The sequence below is a fragment of the Excalfactoria chinensis genome, chromosome 5 (assembly GCF_039878825.1).
Source record: "Excalfactoria chinensis isolate bCotChi1 chromosome 5, bCotChi1.hap2, whole genome shotgun sequence".
Taxonomy (NCBI): domain Eukaryota; kingdom Metazoa; phylum Chordata; class Aves; order Galliformes; family Phasianidae; genus Excalfactoria; species Excalfactoria chinensis.
In genome coordinates, this window is record NC_092829.1 from 27,015,870 (window position 1) to 27,039,068 (window position 23,199).

The window sequence follows — 23,199 nt, forward strand, 5'->3', positions numbered from 1 at the left end:
TGAAACGCTATATACAATATCTTGGCTGTCACTTTAAACTCAGGTTGTGCTTTTTATGAGCTGATTATGTTACCAGGACTATAGAATAAAAATGCTATAGGGGGGCCTAATAAACAAGTTTGTCAAGTCAGTTCACTCGCTCCAGATCTGTTTCTGTACTTACCTTTAATGCAAACCAGTGGAAGCTCGTTGCAATGCTATGTGTTTTTTGTGTGTGTGTTTTTTTTTTTTTTTTTTTTTTTTTCCCCTTTCTTAATGAAGTAAGTACTTATTGTGTTCCTCTCTAATTACATGAAGTTGTGAATCTGGCATCTGTGATACAGGGTACTTATGGTCAAACTTAACAAAACGCATAAAACCACTCTCACCTACTCTAGAATGAGTACAAAAATTCTGAATGCTGTTTTCCCTGTTTACATACACACTCTATGTTTGATTTAGTGTTTAGAATGGTTAGTTGAGTTAGTGTTTTCCCCCTTTTTTCACCTGTTAATGAAAAAGAAATTTAATGGTACATGGGAAGAGTTTCCCAAACGATTAATAACCTTTTCAAAAACCATTAAAGTGAAGCAGCAGGCGAAATCACCATCAAGTTAAAGCCCTTGTTAGTGACAACAGTCATCACCACATGGAGAAGCGTTTTATCCCATAACCTCATGGCAGGAAACCACAACTCCCTAGTATGCTAAGGAAACGCATATTACAAAGTGGTATGATTAACTCTGCACCAGTTGCTGTTCAAAGAGCTATGAGTTCTGAGCATAGAAACTTTAAAAAAACACTGTTACAAAAATCATGTGTTTTGCTGGGAATATATCTGGTGCATTCTCAAACAAAAGTAATAATCTTTTAATATTTTTTGTCAGTATGGTACCATGTCACATTAATAGCATATTGTGAATTGTCAAAGCAAATGAATGGATACAATGAGTTTTACAGCTAGCCTTCCAGAAGTGAAAGCAATGCATACACCAAGGAGTTGTGGGTAGCAAGAAAATGAGATTGTCTTGCTGATTGGATGCAGACAAGCAATGAGTAATTCAAGAGCTCACAGTCAAACAAACTGCTTGTGGCACTACTACTTGTACCCAATTACCAATTCAGAGAGAAAATAAAAAGCAGTTTCAGTAGAGTCAGGGTGGGAAATCTCCAATTAGCACCAATTAGCGAAGTTGCTTCCTACAGCAGAATTCTGGGGCCATAAGAAGAAAAAAAAAACGGGAAAAAAAAATCTCCCAGAATGCCTGGTTGGGGCATTTATTTACCAGGTGATGGGACTCCCGAAGAATAACTTGATGAGGATTTGCGCCTGTGGGACTTGAATACAGATAGTACTTAGAACTTGCCTGCACGATTTGACTGGTCAATCATAGGCTGTACTATTCTTCTTCTGGCATTAATAAACCTGAAACAGAACACAAAGAATAGCAGTCCTTTCATCAGCTCGCTCTGCGTTCTGGGAACACCTCTGCTTGAAAACCGGCGAGATCTCAGCGCGGCGCAGCAATGCGTTTTGTTTTGTGTCTCTTTCTTAAAGAGCAGAATTTCACTTTAAGGGATTTTCCTCTGAGTGCTCAGGAATGGTGCCCGGTAATGTGCTTATCTGACCAGCCGGCTTAGCGCTGGGTTTGCCAGCAGGCTTGGAACAAGTAAACGTGAAGGAAAACTTGTGTTAAAAGACAATTGTTTCTTTAACTTCTCAGGGTAGTTCGGAACCTGGTTAAAGTTCACAGGCTGTGAGAGTTGTTTTTGGGTTTTGTGGGGTTTTTTTTGGTGTTTTTTATTTTTCTTTCTTTCCTTTTTTTTTTTTTTTTTTTTTTTTTTTTTTTTTTTTTTTTTTTTTTTTTTCTTTTTCCTCTCCATCACAGGGATTCAGCTCCCCTCGCAGCTGGCCATAAATGAGGACCAGGCTTTGCCACACCGTGCTTTCACAAGGTATTGTTAGGTCAGCAGAGCCATCAATTAGGCTGTCTGAAGTTTTATCACCAGCGCAGCAGCAATAAGGGCCGGCCCAGAAAGGCTCCTGCTCCTCCGCAGCTCCTGCCGCCGCCGCCCGTAAAGCGCGGGGTCGCCGCGAGGTCAGTGCCGGCCGGGGGCGACCTCTGCGGCCGCGCGGGGCAGCCTGCGCCCGGCCGTAAAGCCAGGCACCTCGCGTTCGTTAGCGGCCGCGGCCGCAGGTACATGTGGTTGGGATTAGGCCCAAAATAACTTCCCTCTCTCTCTCTCTTTTTTTTTTTTTTTTCCTTTTTTTTTTTTTTTTTTTTTCTTTTTTTTTCCCCTTTTTTCTTTTTTTCTTCCCCCTCCCTCCTTCTCGCTCCAGCCAAGCCCTGTGCTGGGTACTGGGGCTTCTGAGTGCTGGGGAAGGTGGTTAGCGGGCTGTGGAGCCTGGCTTTAATTTTGCCAGTAATCCAAAAATAAGTACTTGCATATTTCTTGTTAGCTTAATGCACAGCTAGATGCAGCAGCACAAACTCAGGCACATTAATTTCACCGAAATAATTTTCAAGCTCAGTTTTTCGCACCGTTTCTCTCACAACAGAGCAATTCTCCATCACTCACGGCCACGCTTGTTTTTGTCCCCCTTTGTACTGGAGAACACTCTGAGCTCCGCACAGGTTTTGTGTGCTGTTCCACAGCGCAGGTTTTGTGTGCTGTTCCACAGCCCGGGCTTTGGGCTGGTGACCCTTAAGGAGCGCTAATGAAGGCGAATACTGGTGTTTAATCCTCTTCAGAAATACTAACATGCCCATCATCCAAAACAGCCTCCAATAATTGCCGTTGGGCCCGATCCAAGGCCCCGCCAAGTCTTTCAGTTCGGAGCTGAAAACTAAGTTCATCTGCTCATTTAGCAAATTGCTGGCCTTTCTATAGCATCAACTCCGTGAGCCCTTTTGTTGCATTCTCTCCCGCCTCCCCCGCGAAATTCCCTCGCAGATAATAAAGGATGGAACACCTTCGATTGCAGCTCCTGTAATCACAGTTGTGGAAATTTCATTAGACAGATGCATAAATGCTACAAGTAACACTAAAGGGCTCTTTTGCATCTCTCTGTTTACATCCTGAAGACATTCTTTATTCTTTAAGAAAAGTATAATTCAGTTGTCAGAAATGTCATCCTGCCTCAGAATTACTCATGACTTCAGGTATTAAAATAAAAACTCAGACGCAGTCGACGCACTTGTTTATTCCCTTCTGACTGCAGCACACGGAAGGCATTTCTTGCCTTGGCACTGTGATTTCTAGATGCATTTCTGTCCTCAAAGACAAAGGTCTCCAACAGAACTTAATTTGCTTAGCTGCTTTCCAGTAATGTTACGTGCTGACCAAATGGAGACTGACCTGAACCCTCTCTAGCCAGCATGCCTTTTATCAGCTAAAGTTAAGGCCAATAGAGATTAACAGGAAAGCCTGATAAGACTGTTTTCTCTTCTCCTATGAGCTTCTAATGGTGTATACAGATGGCAAGGTTTTAAAGAATGGAATGAACGCTTATTTAGGCCTGTAAAAAATCACAGACAACAGGCATTACCCCCCCCCCCCACCCTGCCTTTCGTCTTACTAACCCATGTTCTTCAATCAGGCCACTCTTCAGGGAAACCAAATTGCTTTTTTTTTTTCCTTTTTTTTTTTTTTTTTTTTTATTTAAACCCCAACTACTTTTATTGTTTACATCTGGTGGTCCCCTTATTTATGTCCCTTTCCACTTCCCTGCATGCACACCCTTACTCACAGGGCTGCGAAGCATTATGGGCCTTGGCTCTCAGCGGGAGAACTCGACACTGTCTTCAAACAAATAATTAAGGGGAAGGTTAAAGGTTCACCCAGAGGTCATATCTTTGGATACTCCTCAGAAAGTTTACATTAGTAAGAAATGGGTGCCCTCTGAAGTGTTTTTTCAATGGGTTTGCACAACAAAGCAGAACATTAAGAAAATTCTAAGTCCTGAAAGGTTTCAGGTGACAACTGTGGTTGTGAGAGTACGGATTTGGATACTCCACTCTGGTCTTGTCTATTTTACAGCCATCAGAGCTTAAGCCTTTTGGATATTGAAAATATTGTCTATTGAAAAATTTTGTCCAACCATTCACTTCCAAAAGAACTTCTCCCTACTTTATTTCACTGATATGAATGATGCCAACTTTTCTGTGTGAACTCTACAGACAGTTCACTAGGTGCTTTGGAAAGGCAAATTAAAGCCCCAGCAGGAGTGAGTTCGTCGATCACCCAAAAAAGAAAGATAAAGTAATAAAAATCATCACATTGGTCCAGCATTTCTTTTTTTTCCACAAAAAAACCAAACCAAACCAAACCAAACCAAACAAACAAAAAACCCCCACAATTTTGTTTCAATTTCTGATTTAATTATATCTTCATATCTTTTTCTTTTGTGCATGCCTGTAACTGCAAGTATAAATGACATCCTCTGGACCAATATGTGAAGAGAAGGTACTCTGTCATATTCTCAGATCTAGGAGCACAGGAGCTTTAGGCATTCAGTTTATTTTGAAGTTCCTCTGATTCCTTTGAAAAATCCTGGCTAGTGATGGCATCAGTTGCACCCATCAATGGGTATATCTGAAAAACTGCACTTGGAATTATTTACACTGGCAAAATTGAGGGCGGAAAACAGACAAACATTGCGGGTCAAACTAAAAACTGGATCCAATGTCGTAGCAGTAGCTACATCAGGTAGCACATCAGCACAATTGGCAGACAAGGGCACAGAATGCAGTGTTTGTGGATTATTATGTGTCCTTTATACTGCCCTATAAATATGCACAGTGCATAATAGAGACATAAAAGCCACAGTCCCTGCCCTAGTCTTTACTTTTTTTTTTTCTTCTTTTTCTGAGGGCTTTTTGTATCTCTCGGGTAGCAATCTCTAGAGCCAAAGCAAAGCAAAATACAGCTTTCTGCACAACACTTCAATTTGTGCATTGCAGAAATACCGTGATGTTATTTTGGCACAAATATCTTCAAAAGGCACTAAAAGACAGGTGAAAAAAAAAAAAAAGAGAGAACACCAATGCCACTATTTCCAGCATTACTTGGAACCCTATAAAAGAAGAATTCACAGCTCTGCTCCTGACACTAATTGCCTGCCTTGTTCATACCCTTCACCCAGAGGCCAAAGATTGAATGGCCTGAAAAGATGAGTAAAATCTATCAACAAGACATGGATTTCTTTGTTACACTTCTGTTAATAGTAATTCCCATTACTTGGGTGATAGCAGCAGTTAGAGAACCCAGTGAAGCTCAGTTGTACTTCACCCCACACTGTATACACACTGTCCAAGAGAACTCACAGTCTGAACAGATTTTGAGGCAAAGCCTGGGGGAGAGGAGACGCCTTTCCCTGTTTGCAAAGGGGAACTGAGACAGACGGAGATTAAGTGACAAGGCCAAAGTCATACAAGAGATCTTTGGCAGAGCCACACTCCCAACATAGATTTCCTCAGTCCTCTTTCAGCGCTCAGTACAATCTGCTATCCATATGCTATCTTTCCTTTGTTCCCCCAGATTAGCAGTCAGGCACACTGGCAGGGGAGTGCAGAGAGAGCTCACATTGCCACCGTTTGTGCCTTACCTGCTGTGTAGATAAAGAGGGGTCATCAGCCTCCAGGGCTGTGAGTCGATACCTTCACAAACTCTACATTCATGTGGTACTTGGTCCTCATTCCAGAATGATAAATGAGGTGTGTAATGTTGAGAAATACATGTCATTGACATAGTATGTTTAATGAAAATCTCACTTCCAGCATTTTGCAAGTGACAGATTACAAACCCCACTTATTCAAACAACAGCCACTTGAAATGAAATAAGTTTTTTTGCATCTTGTATTTTTTTAATTGCTACCTAAAGCAGCCACATATATTTTCTATAGCCAAAATCTGTCTTTCTCACACAAGGAGTTACGGTAACTTCAGTGGGACAATTTATGAAAGCGCAGCCAACAAGATTTGGCTCAAAATGCTCAACAATATGGAATTTTTAAAAGAAGTTACTTCAGTTTCATCTAATTCTAGCAAAAAAAACCAACAAACCCCACAGTAGAGCAGTAAAGGTACACTAGTGAATACGCAAGGTAGTCCGGTGATTTGGTAGCCCAAGTCCTAATTGGTTCCTATCATTGCTAATTAGCATGACAATCTAATCTAAATATATGCATTTAATTACATCTCTTCAAATAGAGATCTGGTTTTCTTTATCCAAAATAAACATGCATTTTTTATTTTATAGAAAGTACCATAATTCATCTTCTTTACATATTTATCATATTTTGTCTCAAGCCATATCAAATGATATTAAATTCACATGTACATAATATATTTCATTTTTACAATAAGCAAGATCCGGATAAAATTGCAGAGAAATATGTCTGCAAGTGCAAAAGAGAATAAACAGCAAATAGAGATCTCTTAGTCTGCCTTTCCGTGTCTGGCACACTCAAAAAGAATTTTGTCGTTGTTTCCACTGTCATATATACTGTGTGTTTCAAGTTGCAAGGACCTCTCCATAAGTGAATCTATGTAAGATTAGTTCTTAAAGTGGACTATTGGTGGCTGTACTGATTGGTAATCAGAATTAGAAACGTCTCTATCTTTACTGTATGCCTGTGATGGAAAATACACCTTAAGGATATAGGCTCACAGCAATCTAGTTTCAGGAGGACAAATAGCATGAATACTTGGAAGTTACAATTCATCATCAAGTTGAGGTCTAGAGGGAACACAAGCAGAGAGTGGTATCTAATTCTAGTTGCTTGTCTACACATCTCATAACTTCTGTGAGATTACCTGGTACAAAACTTACCTAGTATTCCACAGCAGAGCATATTTCCTCTGTGTGAGAAACAGAGGAACAGCATGGACTACAAAGTACAACTCAAAACTTTTCAGTATCAGTCCTCGATCTGAATTTTCACTTAACATATCCACCCAAGAAAATAAGGTGTTATAATATTGCACTTCTTTAACAGATCAGCCACCACAAAAAATGGGTTCTCAACTCTTTATGTGAAAAACAGAGACAGAAACAAATCTGTGAGATGGATTCAGTGCTACTTCTCTGGAAGGATTATTGACAAGGAAAGTTTTGCTTGGATGTAGATTTTAGCCCAAGAAGACACTTCTGCCCATTCTCTTGGAAAGAATACAAATACTGAATGAACACTGTCACAGGCTTATGCATAACTGCAATAAAAATATCAGTAATAACAACAGTAATGTAGGGTCAAAATTGTTCTTTTTTTCTGTCATCTAAAAATATAGACTAATTTTCAAAATTTTTAGGTTCCTAAAGAAACAGTCTAATGAGATTTTCCAAAAACCTAACAAATCTAGATACAAAGATACTCTCTCATTAAACTTAGGGAAATGGAAGTCAGGCTTGATGGGGTTTATGCACCTGCTTCAGTGTTTCGCTGAGTAAGAGTTTAAAAACGCACTGTAAGAAATAATCAAAATGTTTTTACCTTGGTTGGGAAAAGGAATCTTTGCCAAAAATGATATTTAAGTATTCGGACTGTGAACACATCAGTGTTCAGTCCAAGAGTGTGCTACAATGATCCCTTGTTACCCAAGCATGCCCTAATTTGGAAGGTAAAATAAGCAATGAAATATTAAATTTAAGTCACAAAAATGTTTTGATAAGTAGCTTAGAAAATAATTTCTTTCCCAGTCTGAAAGAAAAACTTCACAAGTTTTGAGGAGTTCACAGCAGACTGAAAGAATGAGTTAGAAAAAAAACCCTAATTTGCAGAAACACTTTTATCAATATATCCAGCCTTTGTAGCAGGCTGTAGTCTGTAACCCAAACTTTTATCAGAGCAAGTAAAATCTAGTTATCTTAGTTTATTTAACTTCTCCCTCCAATATGTATTCTCAACTGACAGAATTAGGTTTAGGTGTCCTTTTGTATGTATGTGTATAAAAATGGTTGAAAAAGCCCTTGTTTATGCTTTACTGAATCTATGCCACACCTGGTTACCAACACTAACTTGCAGCATTCCTTACAGGAGAATTTAAAAAGCTGACTTAGTCACCTGGAAATGAGCCACCTAAATGAGGCTTCCTTAAGTCTCAAATCTTCAGAAATGGAGCCACTTCCATGATTGGTTTCAGGGAAAAGAGTGGAACAGACAGGTTCATTCCCTGACAGGGTTTTACATCATTTTGAGTAGCCTTGTTAGCAAAGGGGGCTTGTAGGCTGCTTAAACTGACTTTCTTAAGCTAATTTTGGTATCTCACATCTCTCATAGGTGTGATTCAGTGGACCTAAGTCAGTATCCACATTTGGTGGAAAGAGGGCTCTAGAAAATGACAGCAAGCATCTAAGCTGGGTGCCAACAGCCCAAGGCAGGCACTAACAGCCCCGGAGACCTATGCCACATCTTGTATGTTTGTGTTGGATCTTCCAAAAATACGTTATGGCACCAGGAACTGCCAATTGTTGAAAACCATGAATTTGCCCATCCTGTACCTGTGAGACTGTCTAAAAAAATCAGAAGTTTAAACAGTGTTCTTTGTATTTACATTCCATGTTTTTGAGTCATTGTGTCACATTTTTAAACTGCTTTCCTCAGCAACAAAATCTAGAAACTTACTTGGAAAGTCAGGGCCTTGAGTTAACATGAAATAACTTGAGCCTAGTGATAAAATCATGAGAGTTGGCAACCAGGCACCTATTCACCTCAGAGAAAATATGTATCTTAAAACATGTAACTCTTGGTTACCAGGATACCTTTTCGAAGCACAGGAAAATGATTTGGCTTCTGCCAAAGCCCTAGTGTGTTTCCACTGAAACATACACCCTGAACAGCCATGCTCCCATATGCCCTTGGCCAGGAGCCTGCTCACAGGACCTGCTCACAGGGCCATGCTGATCTCTGCCCCAGGGTGCTCTGACAGGGATGCATCACTTCACTGCACCTATTACATTCCCACAGAGGTGTGCAGCCAGGGCTCCCCAGTGCACCTCAGCACCCTGAGAGGGCTAACACCTGCCTGCACCCCACAGTCTTGCCACTGCCCCAGCACCATGGGGCTGAAGGAATGCTTCCAGGGTGGGCTGGGGCACCAGGGCTACTGGCTTCTCCACAGTCCCAGGGGCAAGGTGGACATGCTGGGCTTTCACTTAGTGTGAGTGCATGAGGTGAGGGGGAATTGTGCTGCCCTGGTCAGTGAGTATGTCAAGGTGGGAGGTGAGTCTGGTAGGTGAGGGTAATGAAGTACTATGCCGTACATGCATATAGAATCGTAGAATAGCTTGGGTTAGGAGGCACCCCAAAGATCATCAAGTTCCAACCCCCCCCTGCTGCAGGCAGGGCCACCAGCCTCTAGAAAATGCCAAAGGAAAGGCATGCATATCCTCACAAGCTCTCAGAAAACCTCAGCTTAGGTGGAAAAGTACCCTCTTTTATGACCCTTGGATTTCTGGCTGGTAACAAGGAGCGGTCAGAGAGTGTGGCCATAACCAAAGCCATGCAGCAGCCTGGCAGGTGCTCATTTCCCAGGCAGTGCTGACTGCTCTTCCAGAGTGCCATCAAATTATTCATATATAGTTATTTATCATGCACCATAAAAATGATCTTTTAAAGATACTTGAAAGGCAGGGAGGAGACAAGCAAATATACTTCCTTGGCTATTCATACCTTACAGATAAAATGCAAAGTCAATAGACATAAGCTGTAGTATGTAACCTCATCCTGTACTTGATTTATTGCAGATGGGAATCAGTTAGAAACTGAATTGCTTTGAAATTTTTACTACTGACATTAAAATTCCAGGTATGTATACATACATCTTATGGAGATGCTAAATACAATTTTAGCTAATTTGGTATGTGCTTTGATTTGCTGCTAAAGTGTCCATGTTATAGGTAGATAACAGACCCCCTGTAAAATCTTAAGTAACTCACACATTTAAAGATATGTTGATTCATCACATTAAACTCACAGGATAAATTTTCAAAACAGATGATGGTCCAGCAGGCTTGAAAACATAATCAGATTGTCCAGCTCCTTAAATGAGAGTTGAGTTCTCTCATTTTCTGCAACTCATTCAAAAATAAATGTGTAACTTTGAAAGATCACATTGAAGTAACTTACACGTCTTTTTAACTATTTCATAGTGAGCTTTTTAGCCAATTCTAAATTGACCTGAAAGGGAGGATTGTCAACTAATTTAACATTTGTTTAACTTCCCTGATGAAATTAGATTAAGGCATTAATTCTGCTTCTTTTCAGTGGAAACTACCTAAGTAGCGACTTGCCAAAAATGCATAAAGGTGTTTAGCAATTACATACTGGGTATGCTTGAAGAGATCAAGGTGCACTCACATGTCCTGTGCTATGGATATTTCTGATTAGCTTGTCACCTACTCTGAAGAAGATGTAGCCCAACTCTCCTATACTATATAACAGGCCAGCTGTTAGCTGTCTGTCAAGCACCTAAAGTGGACAAGTAGTCCAGGAGCAAAAATGTCACTCCTTTGATCTGGCAAGGAGCAGCTGCTGATTTATAGAGTAGGACTTTGTTCTTCCGTTCTATTTTACTTTCTTTCCTAAGGCAGAACCACAAAATCCAGCAGAAAAAAAAAGTGCCGTTCTCTGCAACATCAACAAGCTCTGACAACTGCAACAGGGTTTTTCTTGGCCCTAACAAAGCTCTCAGGCATCTCCTTTGACGCTCACCTTTTTTTTTCCTCCTTCTTTTTGCAATGCGGTAGTTATTGTTTAATTCAGCTTCTGTAAATGGAATGGACTGTGGCCAGCAAGCCTGGGGCATAAACACACCTGTATGAAAGAAGCCTTATTGTAGCAACCATCTACAACCAACCTGCACATGCACTACCAGATCGTGAGTTCAGAAGGAATGTTCCATTTTCCCTGACAGTAAATTTTGCCTTAAGATAACTATTTTTATTTATTTTTTTTTGTACCCACTGTCCTGTCTTGACCATGAAACTTGTACACTTTTTCATTGTTATTAAAATCTGACGGAATAAAAATGTGTATTTTTCCACCTGTCAACCAGTGGACCTAAGGAAATTTTACCCAAAGAGCCCATTTAAAAAACAACAACAGCAACAACAAAAACCACAGCCAAAATAGATTCATAGGAATGTGATACTGAAAGTTTGAGAACTACTGATCCTGAAGATGCCTGTTCTGTTTCAGAGACAGTGATGCAGCCATTGTCACCTCCAGCTTATACTGTTATGGATTCTCCTCCAAAAACATTTCAGAAAACAACCGTGGAGTAAGAAATAGGATTCGATGCAACTAATTGGACTGTGACACCACAGCCCAGATTAAATGCTCTCTGCAGTTGTTTTAGACTCAGAAGGTGCTGAACAGATTCTCTCATATGATCAGTAACTATAAGGGGCACTGTACTCCTAGTGGAAGTAAGGCAATTTTCTCTGTCACAGCTGCCCTTCTATTTTCCTTCAGATTTGCTTTCAACTTTATTAACTGAAAAAAAGGCCACAAGAAAAGGCTGCACTATAACACTGCTGAAGAGTATTTTGTGTGCTTATGGATCAGAAAGTAAACAACATAGCAAGCTGTGTATTCGACCCATGTATGTGTATACGCGCATGTTGTACTTAAGCTTCTTCATAATGTAACTTTAAAAACAAGCACAAAAGGTTCTAACAAAAAAGATGAGAAGAGTTGAGGGAGGTGGGGGTGACATCATGACTACAAGATCTTTTGCATATATGTTAGCTTGTAGAAATAAATAAGAACTATTACAGCCAAGCCCCTAAGGGAGGCAGGAAAATGATGATGTACAGGATAGTATAAAATGATATATTAAAAACCGAGCTGTCAGTGGAACAATAGAATATTAAGCAAAAGTCCATAATAATTGGCAGATATTTAGCTGTAGACATCTCTCTCTGGTTGGTGGGTACTAAAGTATACGTGAGAGGAAAGAGAACTAGTTAGGTAATTAGAAGTCATGGGCATAAATAATACACTATGTATAAACAACCCCCCCTTCCCCTCATGTTATAGCTCTTCAGATACACCTAATCATCTTTCAGTAAGACGTACTTATTTGCTGATACTGCTTGTGTTTTGGTCTTCACAATGTTTGGTTACAGGAGATTCTGCTTATTTTCATCTTCCTTTTCTCTCTAAATACAGAATCATGTTCATTTTCTCCCCTTTGATTATTCCAGTATTGGTGGAATTAACAAACCAGAGATTCTGATGGCTTAGCAGCTAAAGATGCATCAGCACCACAGACACTGTGAGACTGCAGCCTGCTGTGTTATAGAATATGAGCTCCACAGTGACTGAAGATTCTAACAGCATAAGTATGGATGGCCATACTGTTTAAGTGTGCTAAAATGAAGAGACAATTGTATAGATACTCCCAGTGTCATTCTGGTAGAGAATTTACTCTGTCCCATCACATCTTGTGTTCTCTATACTACACAGAAATCATGTGAAAATGCTTTAAACATTTTTGAGAGTTTGTTAGTATACTAATGTGTTTCACATACTCTGTGTCTTTGTTACTGTAAGCCAAACTGGTTTGAATTATGGTATCTAAAAATTAAATAATCTCTGTGGAGCCGTTTGCTCTGTATCCCATGCTCCTATACTTTTAGGCCCTTACTTCATCTCCCCCAGGGCTTAGCTCTTGCTCCCCAGACTACCTTACTGGCTTACCAGAGATAATTGCAAAGTACAGCTGGCAAGTCAGTGATAAAGCTTGCTGGTGCTCTGCAGGGGTCCTAGATGGCCAGATATGCTGTGATTGAGAACATATATATGAATGTTGTACCATCTCTCTTCCTCATGCAGTTTTCATTCTTCTGAACAAGCTAAAGACTAAAACTAGGAAGATTTGTGCCTTCTGAAGCACTTGGAAGGTTTGTGTCCTCTGATTTCAGTTCTTGGTTTATGGGCAGAGCAAAGCATAGGAGGTGGCTGTGCTTGACTGCACCATATTTAGGTTGTTGAGTTCCCAAGCTTTAGAGAGGGTGCTAATAACTTATTTCCCCCCCCCCTTTCATCTCTTAAAGGATGGGTAGATGGAGAAGTACCTCTTAATGAAGTAGAAGTACCACTTAATGTTTCACTTCTTCATGTGAAAACTAAACAATACCATAAAGATAAACTTCAGACTGAACACATATTTCTTCAATGAAAATTAGCCAGATCAGTAAAGTACTCCACTATCCCATATTTTGCATACAATATCTATTATGAAATGAAGCCCAATCTATACAATCTCTCTAATATTTATCTTTCTTTATGAGAACAGTTTGGAAACTGTGTGCGATCTTTCATAATGTTAATAACTGGTTGCTGATGGATTTCACTATTAACTCTGACTGTTCTGACTGGTTGGGTGTTGAGGATTAATTTTCAGTAGAATTTCACTAATCGTTCCTGCATTGCGTAGGGGTGAAGGCATCTACGAATATGTGTATAAACCTGCATTTGAGCCCATAAAATTGGTAATTGCAGAGCTGTATCCAACAGTGCTGATCATTTTAGCCCAATCTATTAAAGCATTCAGATGTATAAGGCAAATCTTCAAATTAACCACGTTCTGTTGTCAAAATCATAATAGGCCCTGTAAAGGCCATCTTAAAGTTCAAGTTTAGAATTAGATGGCATTACTGGCAAAACTATATTGATACTTTGGTACCTTAATTGTAGCTGATCTTTTATCAAGGAAATTTATCTCTGGTTAGATGTTCCAGGAATCACCAGAAGATGGACTTATATACCTAACTACCATTTAAAACAAACTAAACCAAATCAAAACAAACAAAAATGCTTCACTTAATAGAGAAACTGCCTAAAATCTTTTGGCATACACATTTCTACTCTTTAAACACTGTATCCATCAACATTTTTTCTGCAGTGTTTACATGTACCCTAACAGCAAGTTACTTTTGTGTTGTAAGCAAGCTCTTCCTCTGAGTTAGAGGGAGACATGCATAACCAATAATGTTTCCTACAGATCATATTAGTGAGAGAGACATTTATAACAGGCCTATTCTTTATCACAACAACACAAATAAAGATCTCTTTCCTTTTCAGCTGACACCAGAATTATTTGAATATTTATCTGGAAAGAAGGTGATCGAGTTTTGTCTCCCCATCCTCCTTGATTTGGAACGAAGACTTAAGCACAGGACCTTCACATATCCTTAAATAATACCTGAATCACCAGTCAGTTCAGTACAGTGAACAAAGCCCTTTCAGTTCTCATTCTGAGATGCTCCACCACCTGAAATAATTATACAGTTGTAATTAACCAGAAATTAACACTCATGCCTCTTAAGTTGGAGCCCTAACCAAGAGGCTGTATAGTCAAATCTTTGTTCTTATTTAATTTTGTTCTACTGGCTAGCCATTACATACACAACAGAATTGGCAGTCAGAAGAACAAGAAAGGCACGATAGTGAAAAAGAGTAAAGATGGAGCATTATGTTCAATAGCCCATTGATTGGGAAACTCTGTTCACTTGGAACAGTTAAGACAATGATTTAAATTGAGGTGAAGAGAAGACCTGCGAACATATATCCTATTTAACAAGTGAATTTTCTAGCCAATGAGCCACTGAGTACAGCACTCCCTCTACCCCATTTGCCTGTTTTGTATAAAACTTGGTATGACCAATGCATGTGAAGAATTTGTCTGGACTGGGTCCCTGGTGAGATACACTGAGACGAGACTGATTTTGTGCTGACAGCTGTGTTTCACTCTATAGCACATTACCATCTATTTATCACCGTACGTGTATTTCTCCTCCTATGTCCTGGAGGTGCTGTCTACATAAACTAACTATGGTCAGGGCAATACCTTGCTTGTCAGTACTGCTAGGACTACGGTTATAAGTTTCTCAGTGATAACACATTCTAAGCAGTTTTGTGCATGCTCACCAATGGAAACAAGTCAGTGTGGACCAAAAAATTTCAGACACCTCCACTCTGCACAGCAGCTAGGTGAGGATACTGAAAAATTCAGTGATACCTAAGGATAAAGATTAGCTTAAACTAAAGATCGTGGGATATTTTTTACTGAATATTCATATACAACTCAATTAATGCACATGTAATTGAAAACATATTCATGAGGTAATATTTTGTAAAATGTGCTACACAGATCTTTCACCTTTACTCATATGATTTATAAGGCAGCAGTAATAAAACTTTCCTAAGAATCTTTAGCAAAATTGGAATACCTTTAAAGAGGACTTAAGGTCAATACAAACATTACATAAAACAAACAAACAACAACAACAAAAATAAAATAAAGGAAAATGCCTCAACTTTTCATGTGGCATATTCATGCAAGACAGCTCAGCATTGTGCTTTAAAAATTTTAAAATAAATTCGATATGAAATCTACCTAAATAAAATAAAAACAATGTTTTCATCCTAATTCAGTGTCCAAACTGAGGAGAACATCGATAAATTGTTGTAGATGCTAATGAGGCTGAACCTTGTAGTATTTGGAGGGGGGGAGATGTTGTAGGCATTGAGCGAAGATTTCGGGATGTGACGAGGCAGTAGCCCCACTTCTTCTGTCCCCCAGTCACGGTGGTCTTCTTGGCCCTAGTGGGGGTTTTGCTAGAACCTGGGCAAGGGGGGGTTTGAACCATGGGTGCACACAGCAACAATAAATCAGTAGTTAGAAGAAAGTTATTCTTAGTTTTTCACTGGAATTACTGAAGTATCGATAGCATGTGTACATATCAAGGAACAATACACCTTTTAAATTTGATAGTAAAAATCTTGTAATGTTTAACTACTTTAGAAATCAACTTTGCCGTATTTACAATGTGTCAACTTTAGCATTACAAAGTGTAAAATGGAATAATAACAGCAAGAAATGCAAATACTCATTTTCCTAGGAAACTAGTAAGGGTTAGTTTCCATTTCCTTTTTTGTGATTTTTCTGCAGCTGTTATATTCCGTCTTTCCAGTGTGACTATATTATTATCCACAAAATTTTTAGCATCATCATAATCATAAAATATATATTTTATATCTTTATAAATCACATAAGGCTTAGCAGACCCATGTGATGCCACATCTACTTTAATCCCAGTAAATTCTAGCCTCAGACAGCATAGCCTGTAGTGCCTCACCTGAGTTCTCAGAGACACTTCAGGGAATGCATTAGCTTTGTAAGTCAGTGAAATAAATGCAAACAAATATAGTGGTAAATAACCAAATTAAAACCTATCACTTTAAATTGGTTTTGACAAGTAGCCCAGGATGAAAAATTCAAATCTACTTTATGTATGCCCCTTAACCACTAATCAGTTCTGCTAAGTCATTCAGTTAGTTGCTTAATTTTTGATACCTGATACCTGTATTCAGAATTTTTTAAAAGTGTCCAAAGATCAAATACGAAAAGATCCTAATGTCAAATTCCACATTCTAATTTAAAATAAAAATTAAATTGAAAAAAATAAAACAAGAACCTAATTGCTAGGACAAATGTAATGGGAAGATGTGCAGTTAAGACTTGTGCCTACGCTTCATTTTCAGGTGCAGTAAATTCAGGTTTAAAAAATGGCAAATGAAATATTTTGTGGGCAAGCTTTACATCCAGACTGAAAAAAGTCCATTTCATCTGTCTGCCAAAGTTATTCCAAGTGTTATCTAGAACATGTGCTAATTTTCCAACAAAGCAGAGGCCCATGAGAAGCACTTAAGCATGCCATTTAGTATTAATCTTCCCCACAAACTTGATCCCAAAGCAGTTTCTATGAAGAGAAATTAAGAAGTGTATACAGGCAAAGGAGAAAACATATAGAAAGTCAATGACACAGAAAGTCTCTTTAGATTGGATCTGTGGTAGAGAGGATGAATTTTTCAATGAGATTGCAGAACAGAGGGGAGGACAATATTAGATGAACAGAGAGTAGAGAGGACAATATGAAAAAAGAGACATAGATGTTAAAGTAGGTTTTGACATTGTCTTAAGAAATATTGACATTGATCCGTAAAGTAATGTGGAAGGCTGCTGAAGTGCCTAAAGCAGGAGATGTTTTTGATGCATGTGTGAGAAGGAAGCATCAGCATGTGGCACCTTAGGGGGGAGGTGAAGAACTGGGACTTAAAGTCCTGAGGGAAGGGAACTACAATAGTCAAGGTGAGAAAAGATGAAGGCAGAAGCAAACGTGACATACTGTCAAAATGGAAATAGGAAGAAGGGCAGACATTGGAGATGTGAGGGAAAGTGCAATACTAGGAATTATTTGTAGATATTTGGCAGTGGGAATAAATGTGTGAAGTGGCCTAGAGGAGTATAAAGGAGTAAGACTTGAACATCCAGGAGAATAACGTTGCTCTAAGTTCACTGACAATTTTGTTTGCCAGGTTATGTACTCATCTATATAAAAATGATCCTATCAAAAACACAAATTTCTTTTAAACAGTACTCTATTGTGATAACTTGTTAGTCAAGCAATCTCTGCACTAGATGCAGCTGTGGCTTTTTTCCATCTTATTGGTAATTTTAACTCTCTTATAAGTATGAAGCTTTTCAAAGTATTTACAAATTACAAATATGCTATAAATATACTTTCCATCAGTTCTTGATTTCTGTTTTGTTTGAATGTACTGTGCATTCTTTAACGTCTAAATAATTTGTCACAAAATCATCACAACACAGCAACTTTGGAACAGAAGATGTGAATATGATTCTGAGAAAGTTTTGCAATTATTATTATTTTTTTTTAAATATGAGCTTTGAACAGTTTATGTTTACAATCAGTATTTTTTCTTCATAATATAGTCCAAAGGTCCAAGTTCTGAGATGATATGCATCTGTGCGAGAGGGGACACATTGTATCTCTTAAGCTGTTGAATCCTTACTGTTGTGTGCAGAGCACAGAGCAGACTTTTTCTTGTAACTGTTTTAAACCGCTCTATGCCTGCTGCATGGCTTTCTAAAGACCTCAAGATGAGGTTAGCATGATAAAGAGCTTGATTTCCCTAAGCAACAGTCATCCAGACTGACAGTATGCATTCATTCACTGGAGAGTAAACAAAATATATAAAAATGAAAAAAAGAAAAAAACTGAAGTCCTCAACTGCTGGGCTTACTGACTCCTGCAAGGGAAGTGATACTATCATTACCACCAAGCATATACAATCCGAGCTTGATGTTGGCCTATTTAAAATTACAATTTGCTATGAAAGGTTGGCAAAGCAATTTTTTAAAATTATAGGGCAAATGTAAGAGAAGTCCCATTAAAAACTTTTCCTTTAAAGGAGAGCAGAGTAGCACTCTCTGAGTTTGGCCCGCTTATTACCTCTTTACATTAGTCTTTATTAATGTCTATAAACTGATTTGATTTCCCTTATAAGTAATTGTGCATTATTAGACAATTGTATTCTTACTGGGATAAGGTATTACATTCAAACACTTAAGACAGATAAGTCTAGGTGGATATATCTATCTCTCCCTCCTTCTGTCTACTCAAGAAGCCTTTGGATACTTTTAGAGTATCTAAAGCAGTTGAGCAACTCATAAACAAGAGGTGAGTTCTTAAGAAGGAAAATACATGTATTTAAATAGGTGTCAAAATTATTTTCTTGTTAGCTTCACAATGTCCACAACACAGTGATGGTATGTAATTGTTGCTATGGAATGCTAGTTCTCAGAACCATAATGAGTTGCTATTAGTAAAAGCAGGGACATATTGTTAGTATCCCCACAGAGTTATCTTCTAAATTATTTATACTTGCAACACTTCCACGTAATGGCAGTTTCAAACTCAAGCAAACAAAGCAAACCACACAATAAAGAGGGAGGAAGAGAACTGTGCTGAAACCCTTTCTGAATTCATGTAGAGAGAAAGGCGAGTCAAACAAACTAATCAGATTTTGTTTCCTACTCAAATCCTCATGAGCTTTGCAATGCAACATCAAAGCTTTTTCGGGTTGTGTCACTGAACGGCAATGTATCTGTTTTATCTCTCACATCTAAAATGTAAAGGAATGCAACTTTATTTGTCTGGTGCAAGTTTGCTTATTGTCTTTGAAATTCCACGGTGGACCCTTCACAAAAAGCTTAGCTATTAGAAGGGTGCGGATGAGACCAGAGCCTTGTGTTACTCCTAAATTCATCCCCTAGGCTATGGTGTCAGGTTTGCACAGGAATTGGGGGGCGGAGGGGAGGATAGTTGTTTTTATACGAACTTTGCATTGTGAGTTACTTATTCTGTATTCCACTGTTGCTTTACTAATACAAAGTGTAATGATTAACATTTTAAGGAGTGAACACTTTTTGAGAAAAACTGAGATTGGATTCCTTTTTTTTAAAAAACAGATGTCAGCCAAAGTGAAGTCTGCTCACTGCAGAGGATGTGGGTGAAACTGAGAACAGGTCTGACTGAAGGCTTCTCCTTGTCTTAAACCTTGTACATTTATGAATGTATGGAGACCATCCCGTTCTTTTTCTATTAACTCACTACAAAATTTTGCCTTGGCCATCAAAACTCCAACTGAAAGCACTGTCTTATTACTGAGCAGTGAAATCAATTACTTCAAAAACAAATTTCTACTCCACAAAAAAAAAAAAAAAAAAAAAAAAGCATATGGATTTATTATTATTATCAGTCACACTGCAAATAGTCTTTAAAAGTATCCAGTTATTTTGACTCTCTTTTTGGGCATTTAGATTAAGGAACTCAGAGGAAGCACACAATGAAAATGATGGACTTCCTTTTGCGCAAAATGACCCTTACATGTATAAAAAATCTGATTTGTCTTATCCTACCTCAATTGCATGTCAGAACCCTCCTTGATTATTGTGGATTTGCATTAGTTTAAAATTTGAGTAACCAAGTAGTGGATCAGGCCCTATAGGCAGACATATGTTTCCACTAGATAATGGCTACTTATATATTTATGAATTTTAAAATGCTTTTCAATCCAACTATCATTGTTACAGTGTGCAGGAAGTAAAGAAGTAAATTGCAACCAAGCTTTCAGGGGTTTATTCCCTCATGAAGCACTTGTATTGTAAGTGTCAGGGGAGGGCAACTGTATAGTGTCCTCTACATAATAAATGACACTGTTGAATATTCTTAATGTCAGTGCATGTGTGGGTTTTTGGGGGGGAACAACTATTTTTGCCATCTTTTTTTTTTTTTTTTTTTTTTTTTTTTTGAACCCATCTTCACAGAAAGTTTAAAGGAGGTTTAAAAAAACTGGCATTCAGATCTGTTCCTTCCCAATCACCCACAGAAACAGTGAGTAGTCAGAGGGCCATAAACAGCTTTCAAGAAAATGTGTAACTCTGGTGTCAACTGGAGTTATGTGCAGAGGTTCAGAGCAGAAATAGTATATAGCTCTGCACTCCTGAACATGACAGTCATAATAAACCTTAACCTCGACATTCCCTGCTTTCCTCAACCACAGCTAAAAAATGCTATAGACATTTATACTATCTAATGAACCAGACATTAAAAGGAAACCACAGATCTATATCAATAGATTATCAGGAAGAGAAGTGTGAAATGGGTACATGCTCATTGTAGTATCATGGTAGTTACGAAGATGAAAGACCTTAAATACCACCATCTTCATCCTTCTGTAAGAGCAGGGTATAATCTACCAACAGAGCTGCTAAAACGACAGTTTGTAAACTGTAGTGCAAACATACTGTGCAAAACTTAAGGGACAGAAACTCAGACTCAATGTGGTGAACCTGGAAAGAAAATTATGGATGTTTATTTTACTCTTCTTTAGTGCAATACAAAGGAAGGATAGACTACTGATTGGAGTGTTGGGTTCAAGTGAATTTTATCTGGTTTCTGAATCTTATACACATTCTCCTTGTATAAATCAGTTAATCATAGATGTCATCTCTAGTTCTAAAAGAAAAAAAAAAGTTAGCGGGTATAAGATTTCTCTTTCATAAACAATAGGCAAAGAAAAAACAGGAGCAAGTGAAATTAAGATTTCCTACCCACATCTCCTTCAAGCCAGGGAAACAATCAGGATTGAAATGATTGCAAACTGTACTAATGGTCAGTAATGAATACACATCACTGTAATTAGCAAGTGTAAAGAAGGAAACAAAACTTTTGTTATGCCTTACAGACAAATTCCACATGATTCTTACAGTTTTACTAATAATCACCCCTTACTCTACCTGACTCTCAGTTTCCTATTAGTTAATCATATCAATAACTATTTCTTCCCCATTTCATTTCTCATTTTCCTTATGTTGTCGTGATTCATTTTCTGTTGTTTTTGAGACAATTTGACAACGAAGGGTACAAAAATACCTGGATGCTAATGTATCTGCACATCTACACTTCAGAGGATTTTCCTGCCTCTGACTGAAGTTCTGCTGATGACTGAGGAACCGGTTACAATTTGACTCGTCTACAATTTGTTTTGCAACTGTTATTTGCATGAAACTTTTCAGAAGTCTTTCTTAGTTTTTGGTTGGTTGTTTTTTTTTTTTAAATGTGGAATAATTAGCTTGATATTTAAGAATTCTAATCTCATATAAATGCTCAATCAAAACAAGTATTTTCCTGTGACATAAAAATGACTGTATTTCAGTTTTTATTCTCAAAAGAATGTTATTGTTCCTGCAGGACGTGCAACGGAACATTAAAGAGCATTTTACCTCACCATTTGAACTAGATTATTATTTTTTTCTTCTCTCTCTTTTTTTTCCTTTGTTTTTGAGTTTTTAATTGATTATTATTTTCTATTGGTTCTTGTTGTTGCTGCTTTCTCACAGTCTTTATCTTCTCCTATAGTGTGAATTTACTGCTTTTGGAAAACCTGCAAAAAGAGTGTTCTCCTTATACTGTGTTTCTTATTTCATATATTACATTTCCAAATAAAAAAGAGTGGTTTTCAATTTCAGGACTCATTCAGTTAGCATAGCATTTTCTCTTCAGGGACTACCAAAGAGGTTGCCAGTTAATTCTGACTGTATGATGTTTACTCTAAGGCCCACCAATTCACTTCTCACAAGCCACAAAACAAATGCTGGTAATTGACTTTCGGCAAGCACTGATAGGAACTGGACTAGAACTCATGACTAAAATTTCAAGTGTTTCGGCATATGAAATACTTCCTTGTCCATAAGATAAACACTGTACCAAAGTGCTAGGCAGATAAATTACAATGTCCCCATGAATTGCTAGGTCAGTGCCTCCATCAGAAAAGGGTGAGGAAAGAAAAGGATAAAAAAATACCACTAAATAATCTCTTACCTGTGCAGGCAGAAAGAAGAATTCCAACCCAGCAATGTGAAAGAAGAAAAATCAATGACTGAAATTGGGAAGACACAGCTAAGGGTGAAGGAGGATCCTATCACACTTCTACATTATGAATGGCAAAGAGGGACCCCTGATATCTATAGCTGTTCTGTGGGCAATAGTTTGTGGGGAAATCTGCACGTTGTGTTGATGAAGTAGAACTTGCACCAGAGCAAAGTAAAATGTGATGTTATCACGTTTGACTATGAAATGCTACTTTGAAAAACAAAAAGAATGTTGATGTAGCCTTTAGAAACTGAGGCAGAAAGCAATACAACTATATTCATCTGATTAAGATGAAGAAATATGTAAACTTAGGTGCATTTGGGTTCACTTCAGCTCTATTTAGTTTTTATTCAGGACTATTTTCATGGATATCTTTTAAATACATTTCCTATTAAGTAAATAAACTTGAAACTCTTTGTAACGAGTGGCTTATATGAAAACATATTCCATCAGCTGTCTGATGAAGCATATACTGCGGAGGAGAATGGCAAAGTCAATCTGTTCTGGCTTTTAGGGAATGAAGCAACTTGTGAGAGGCCAATACAGGAACAAGAGGTGAAAGTGAACTGAAAGATCCAGCTGTCTTCAGGGACTTAGTTCTTGGCCCATCACAAGAACTAACAAAACTTATTTTCCCTGGATTTGGGCTATCTACAGTTTCTCCTCATCTACTTCAGGAAAAGCAGAAATACTGCTAGATCACAGAATCACAGAATTATAGGGGTTGGAAGGGACCTCTAGAGATCATCAAGTCCAACCCTAATCTAATATCTCCTGAAATCTGGAATCAAGAAGAAAGGAAGAGATGAACGGAAATTGCTACAGTTCTTCAACTTTGCAAAAAAGATCTATTCCTTGCCAGTTTTCAGGAAACCGCTGAATGTATACACCGCTCTATGTATATTTCT

General features: G+C 38.2%; 1 protein-coding gene across 4 annotated transcripts in view; it reads right to left on the reverse strand.

The window, feature by feature from the left end:
* Positions 1–23,199, reverse strand: part of MEIS2 (Meis homeobox 2) — a 169,581-nt gene that overhangs the window by 5,421 nt on the left and 140,961 nt on the right. For all 4 annotated transcript variants that reach the window (XM_072339219.1, XM_072339216.1, XM_072339220.1 and 1 more), the window contains exon 10: positions 1,347–1,405. In XM_072339219.1, coding sequence (XP_072195320.1) covers positions 1,347–1,405 — 59 coding nt within the window. The remainder of the gene's footprint in view (positions 1–1,346; positions 1,406–23,199) is intronic.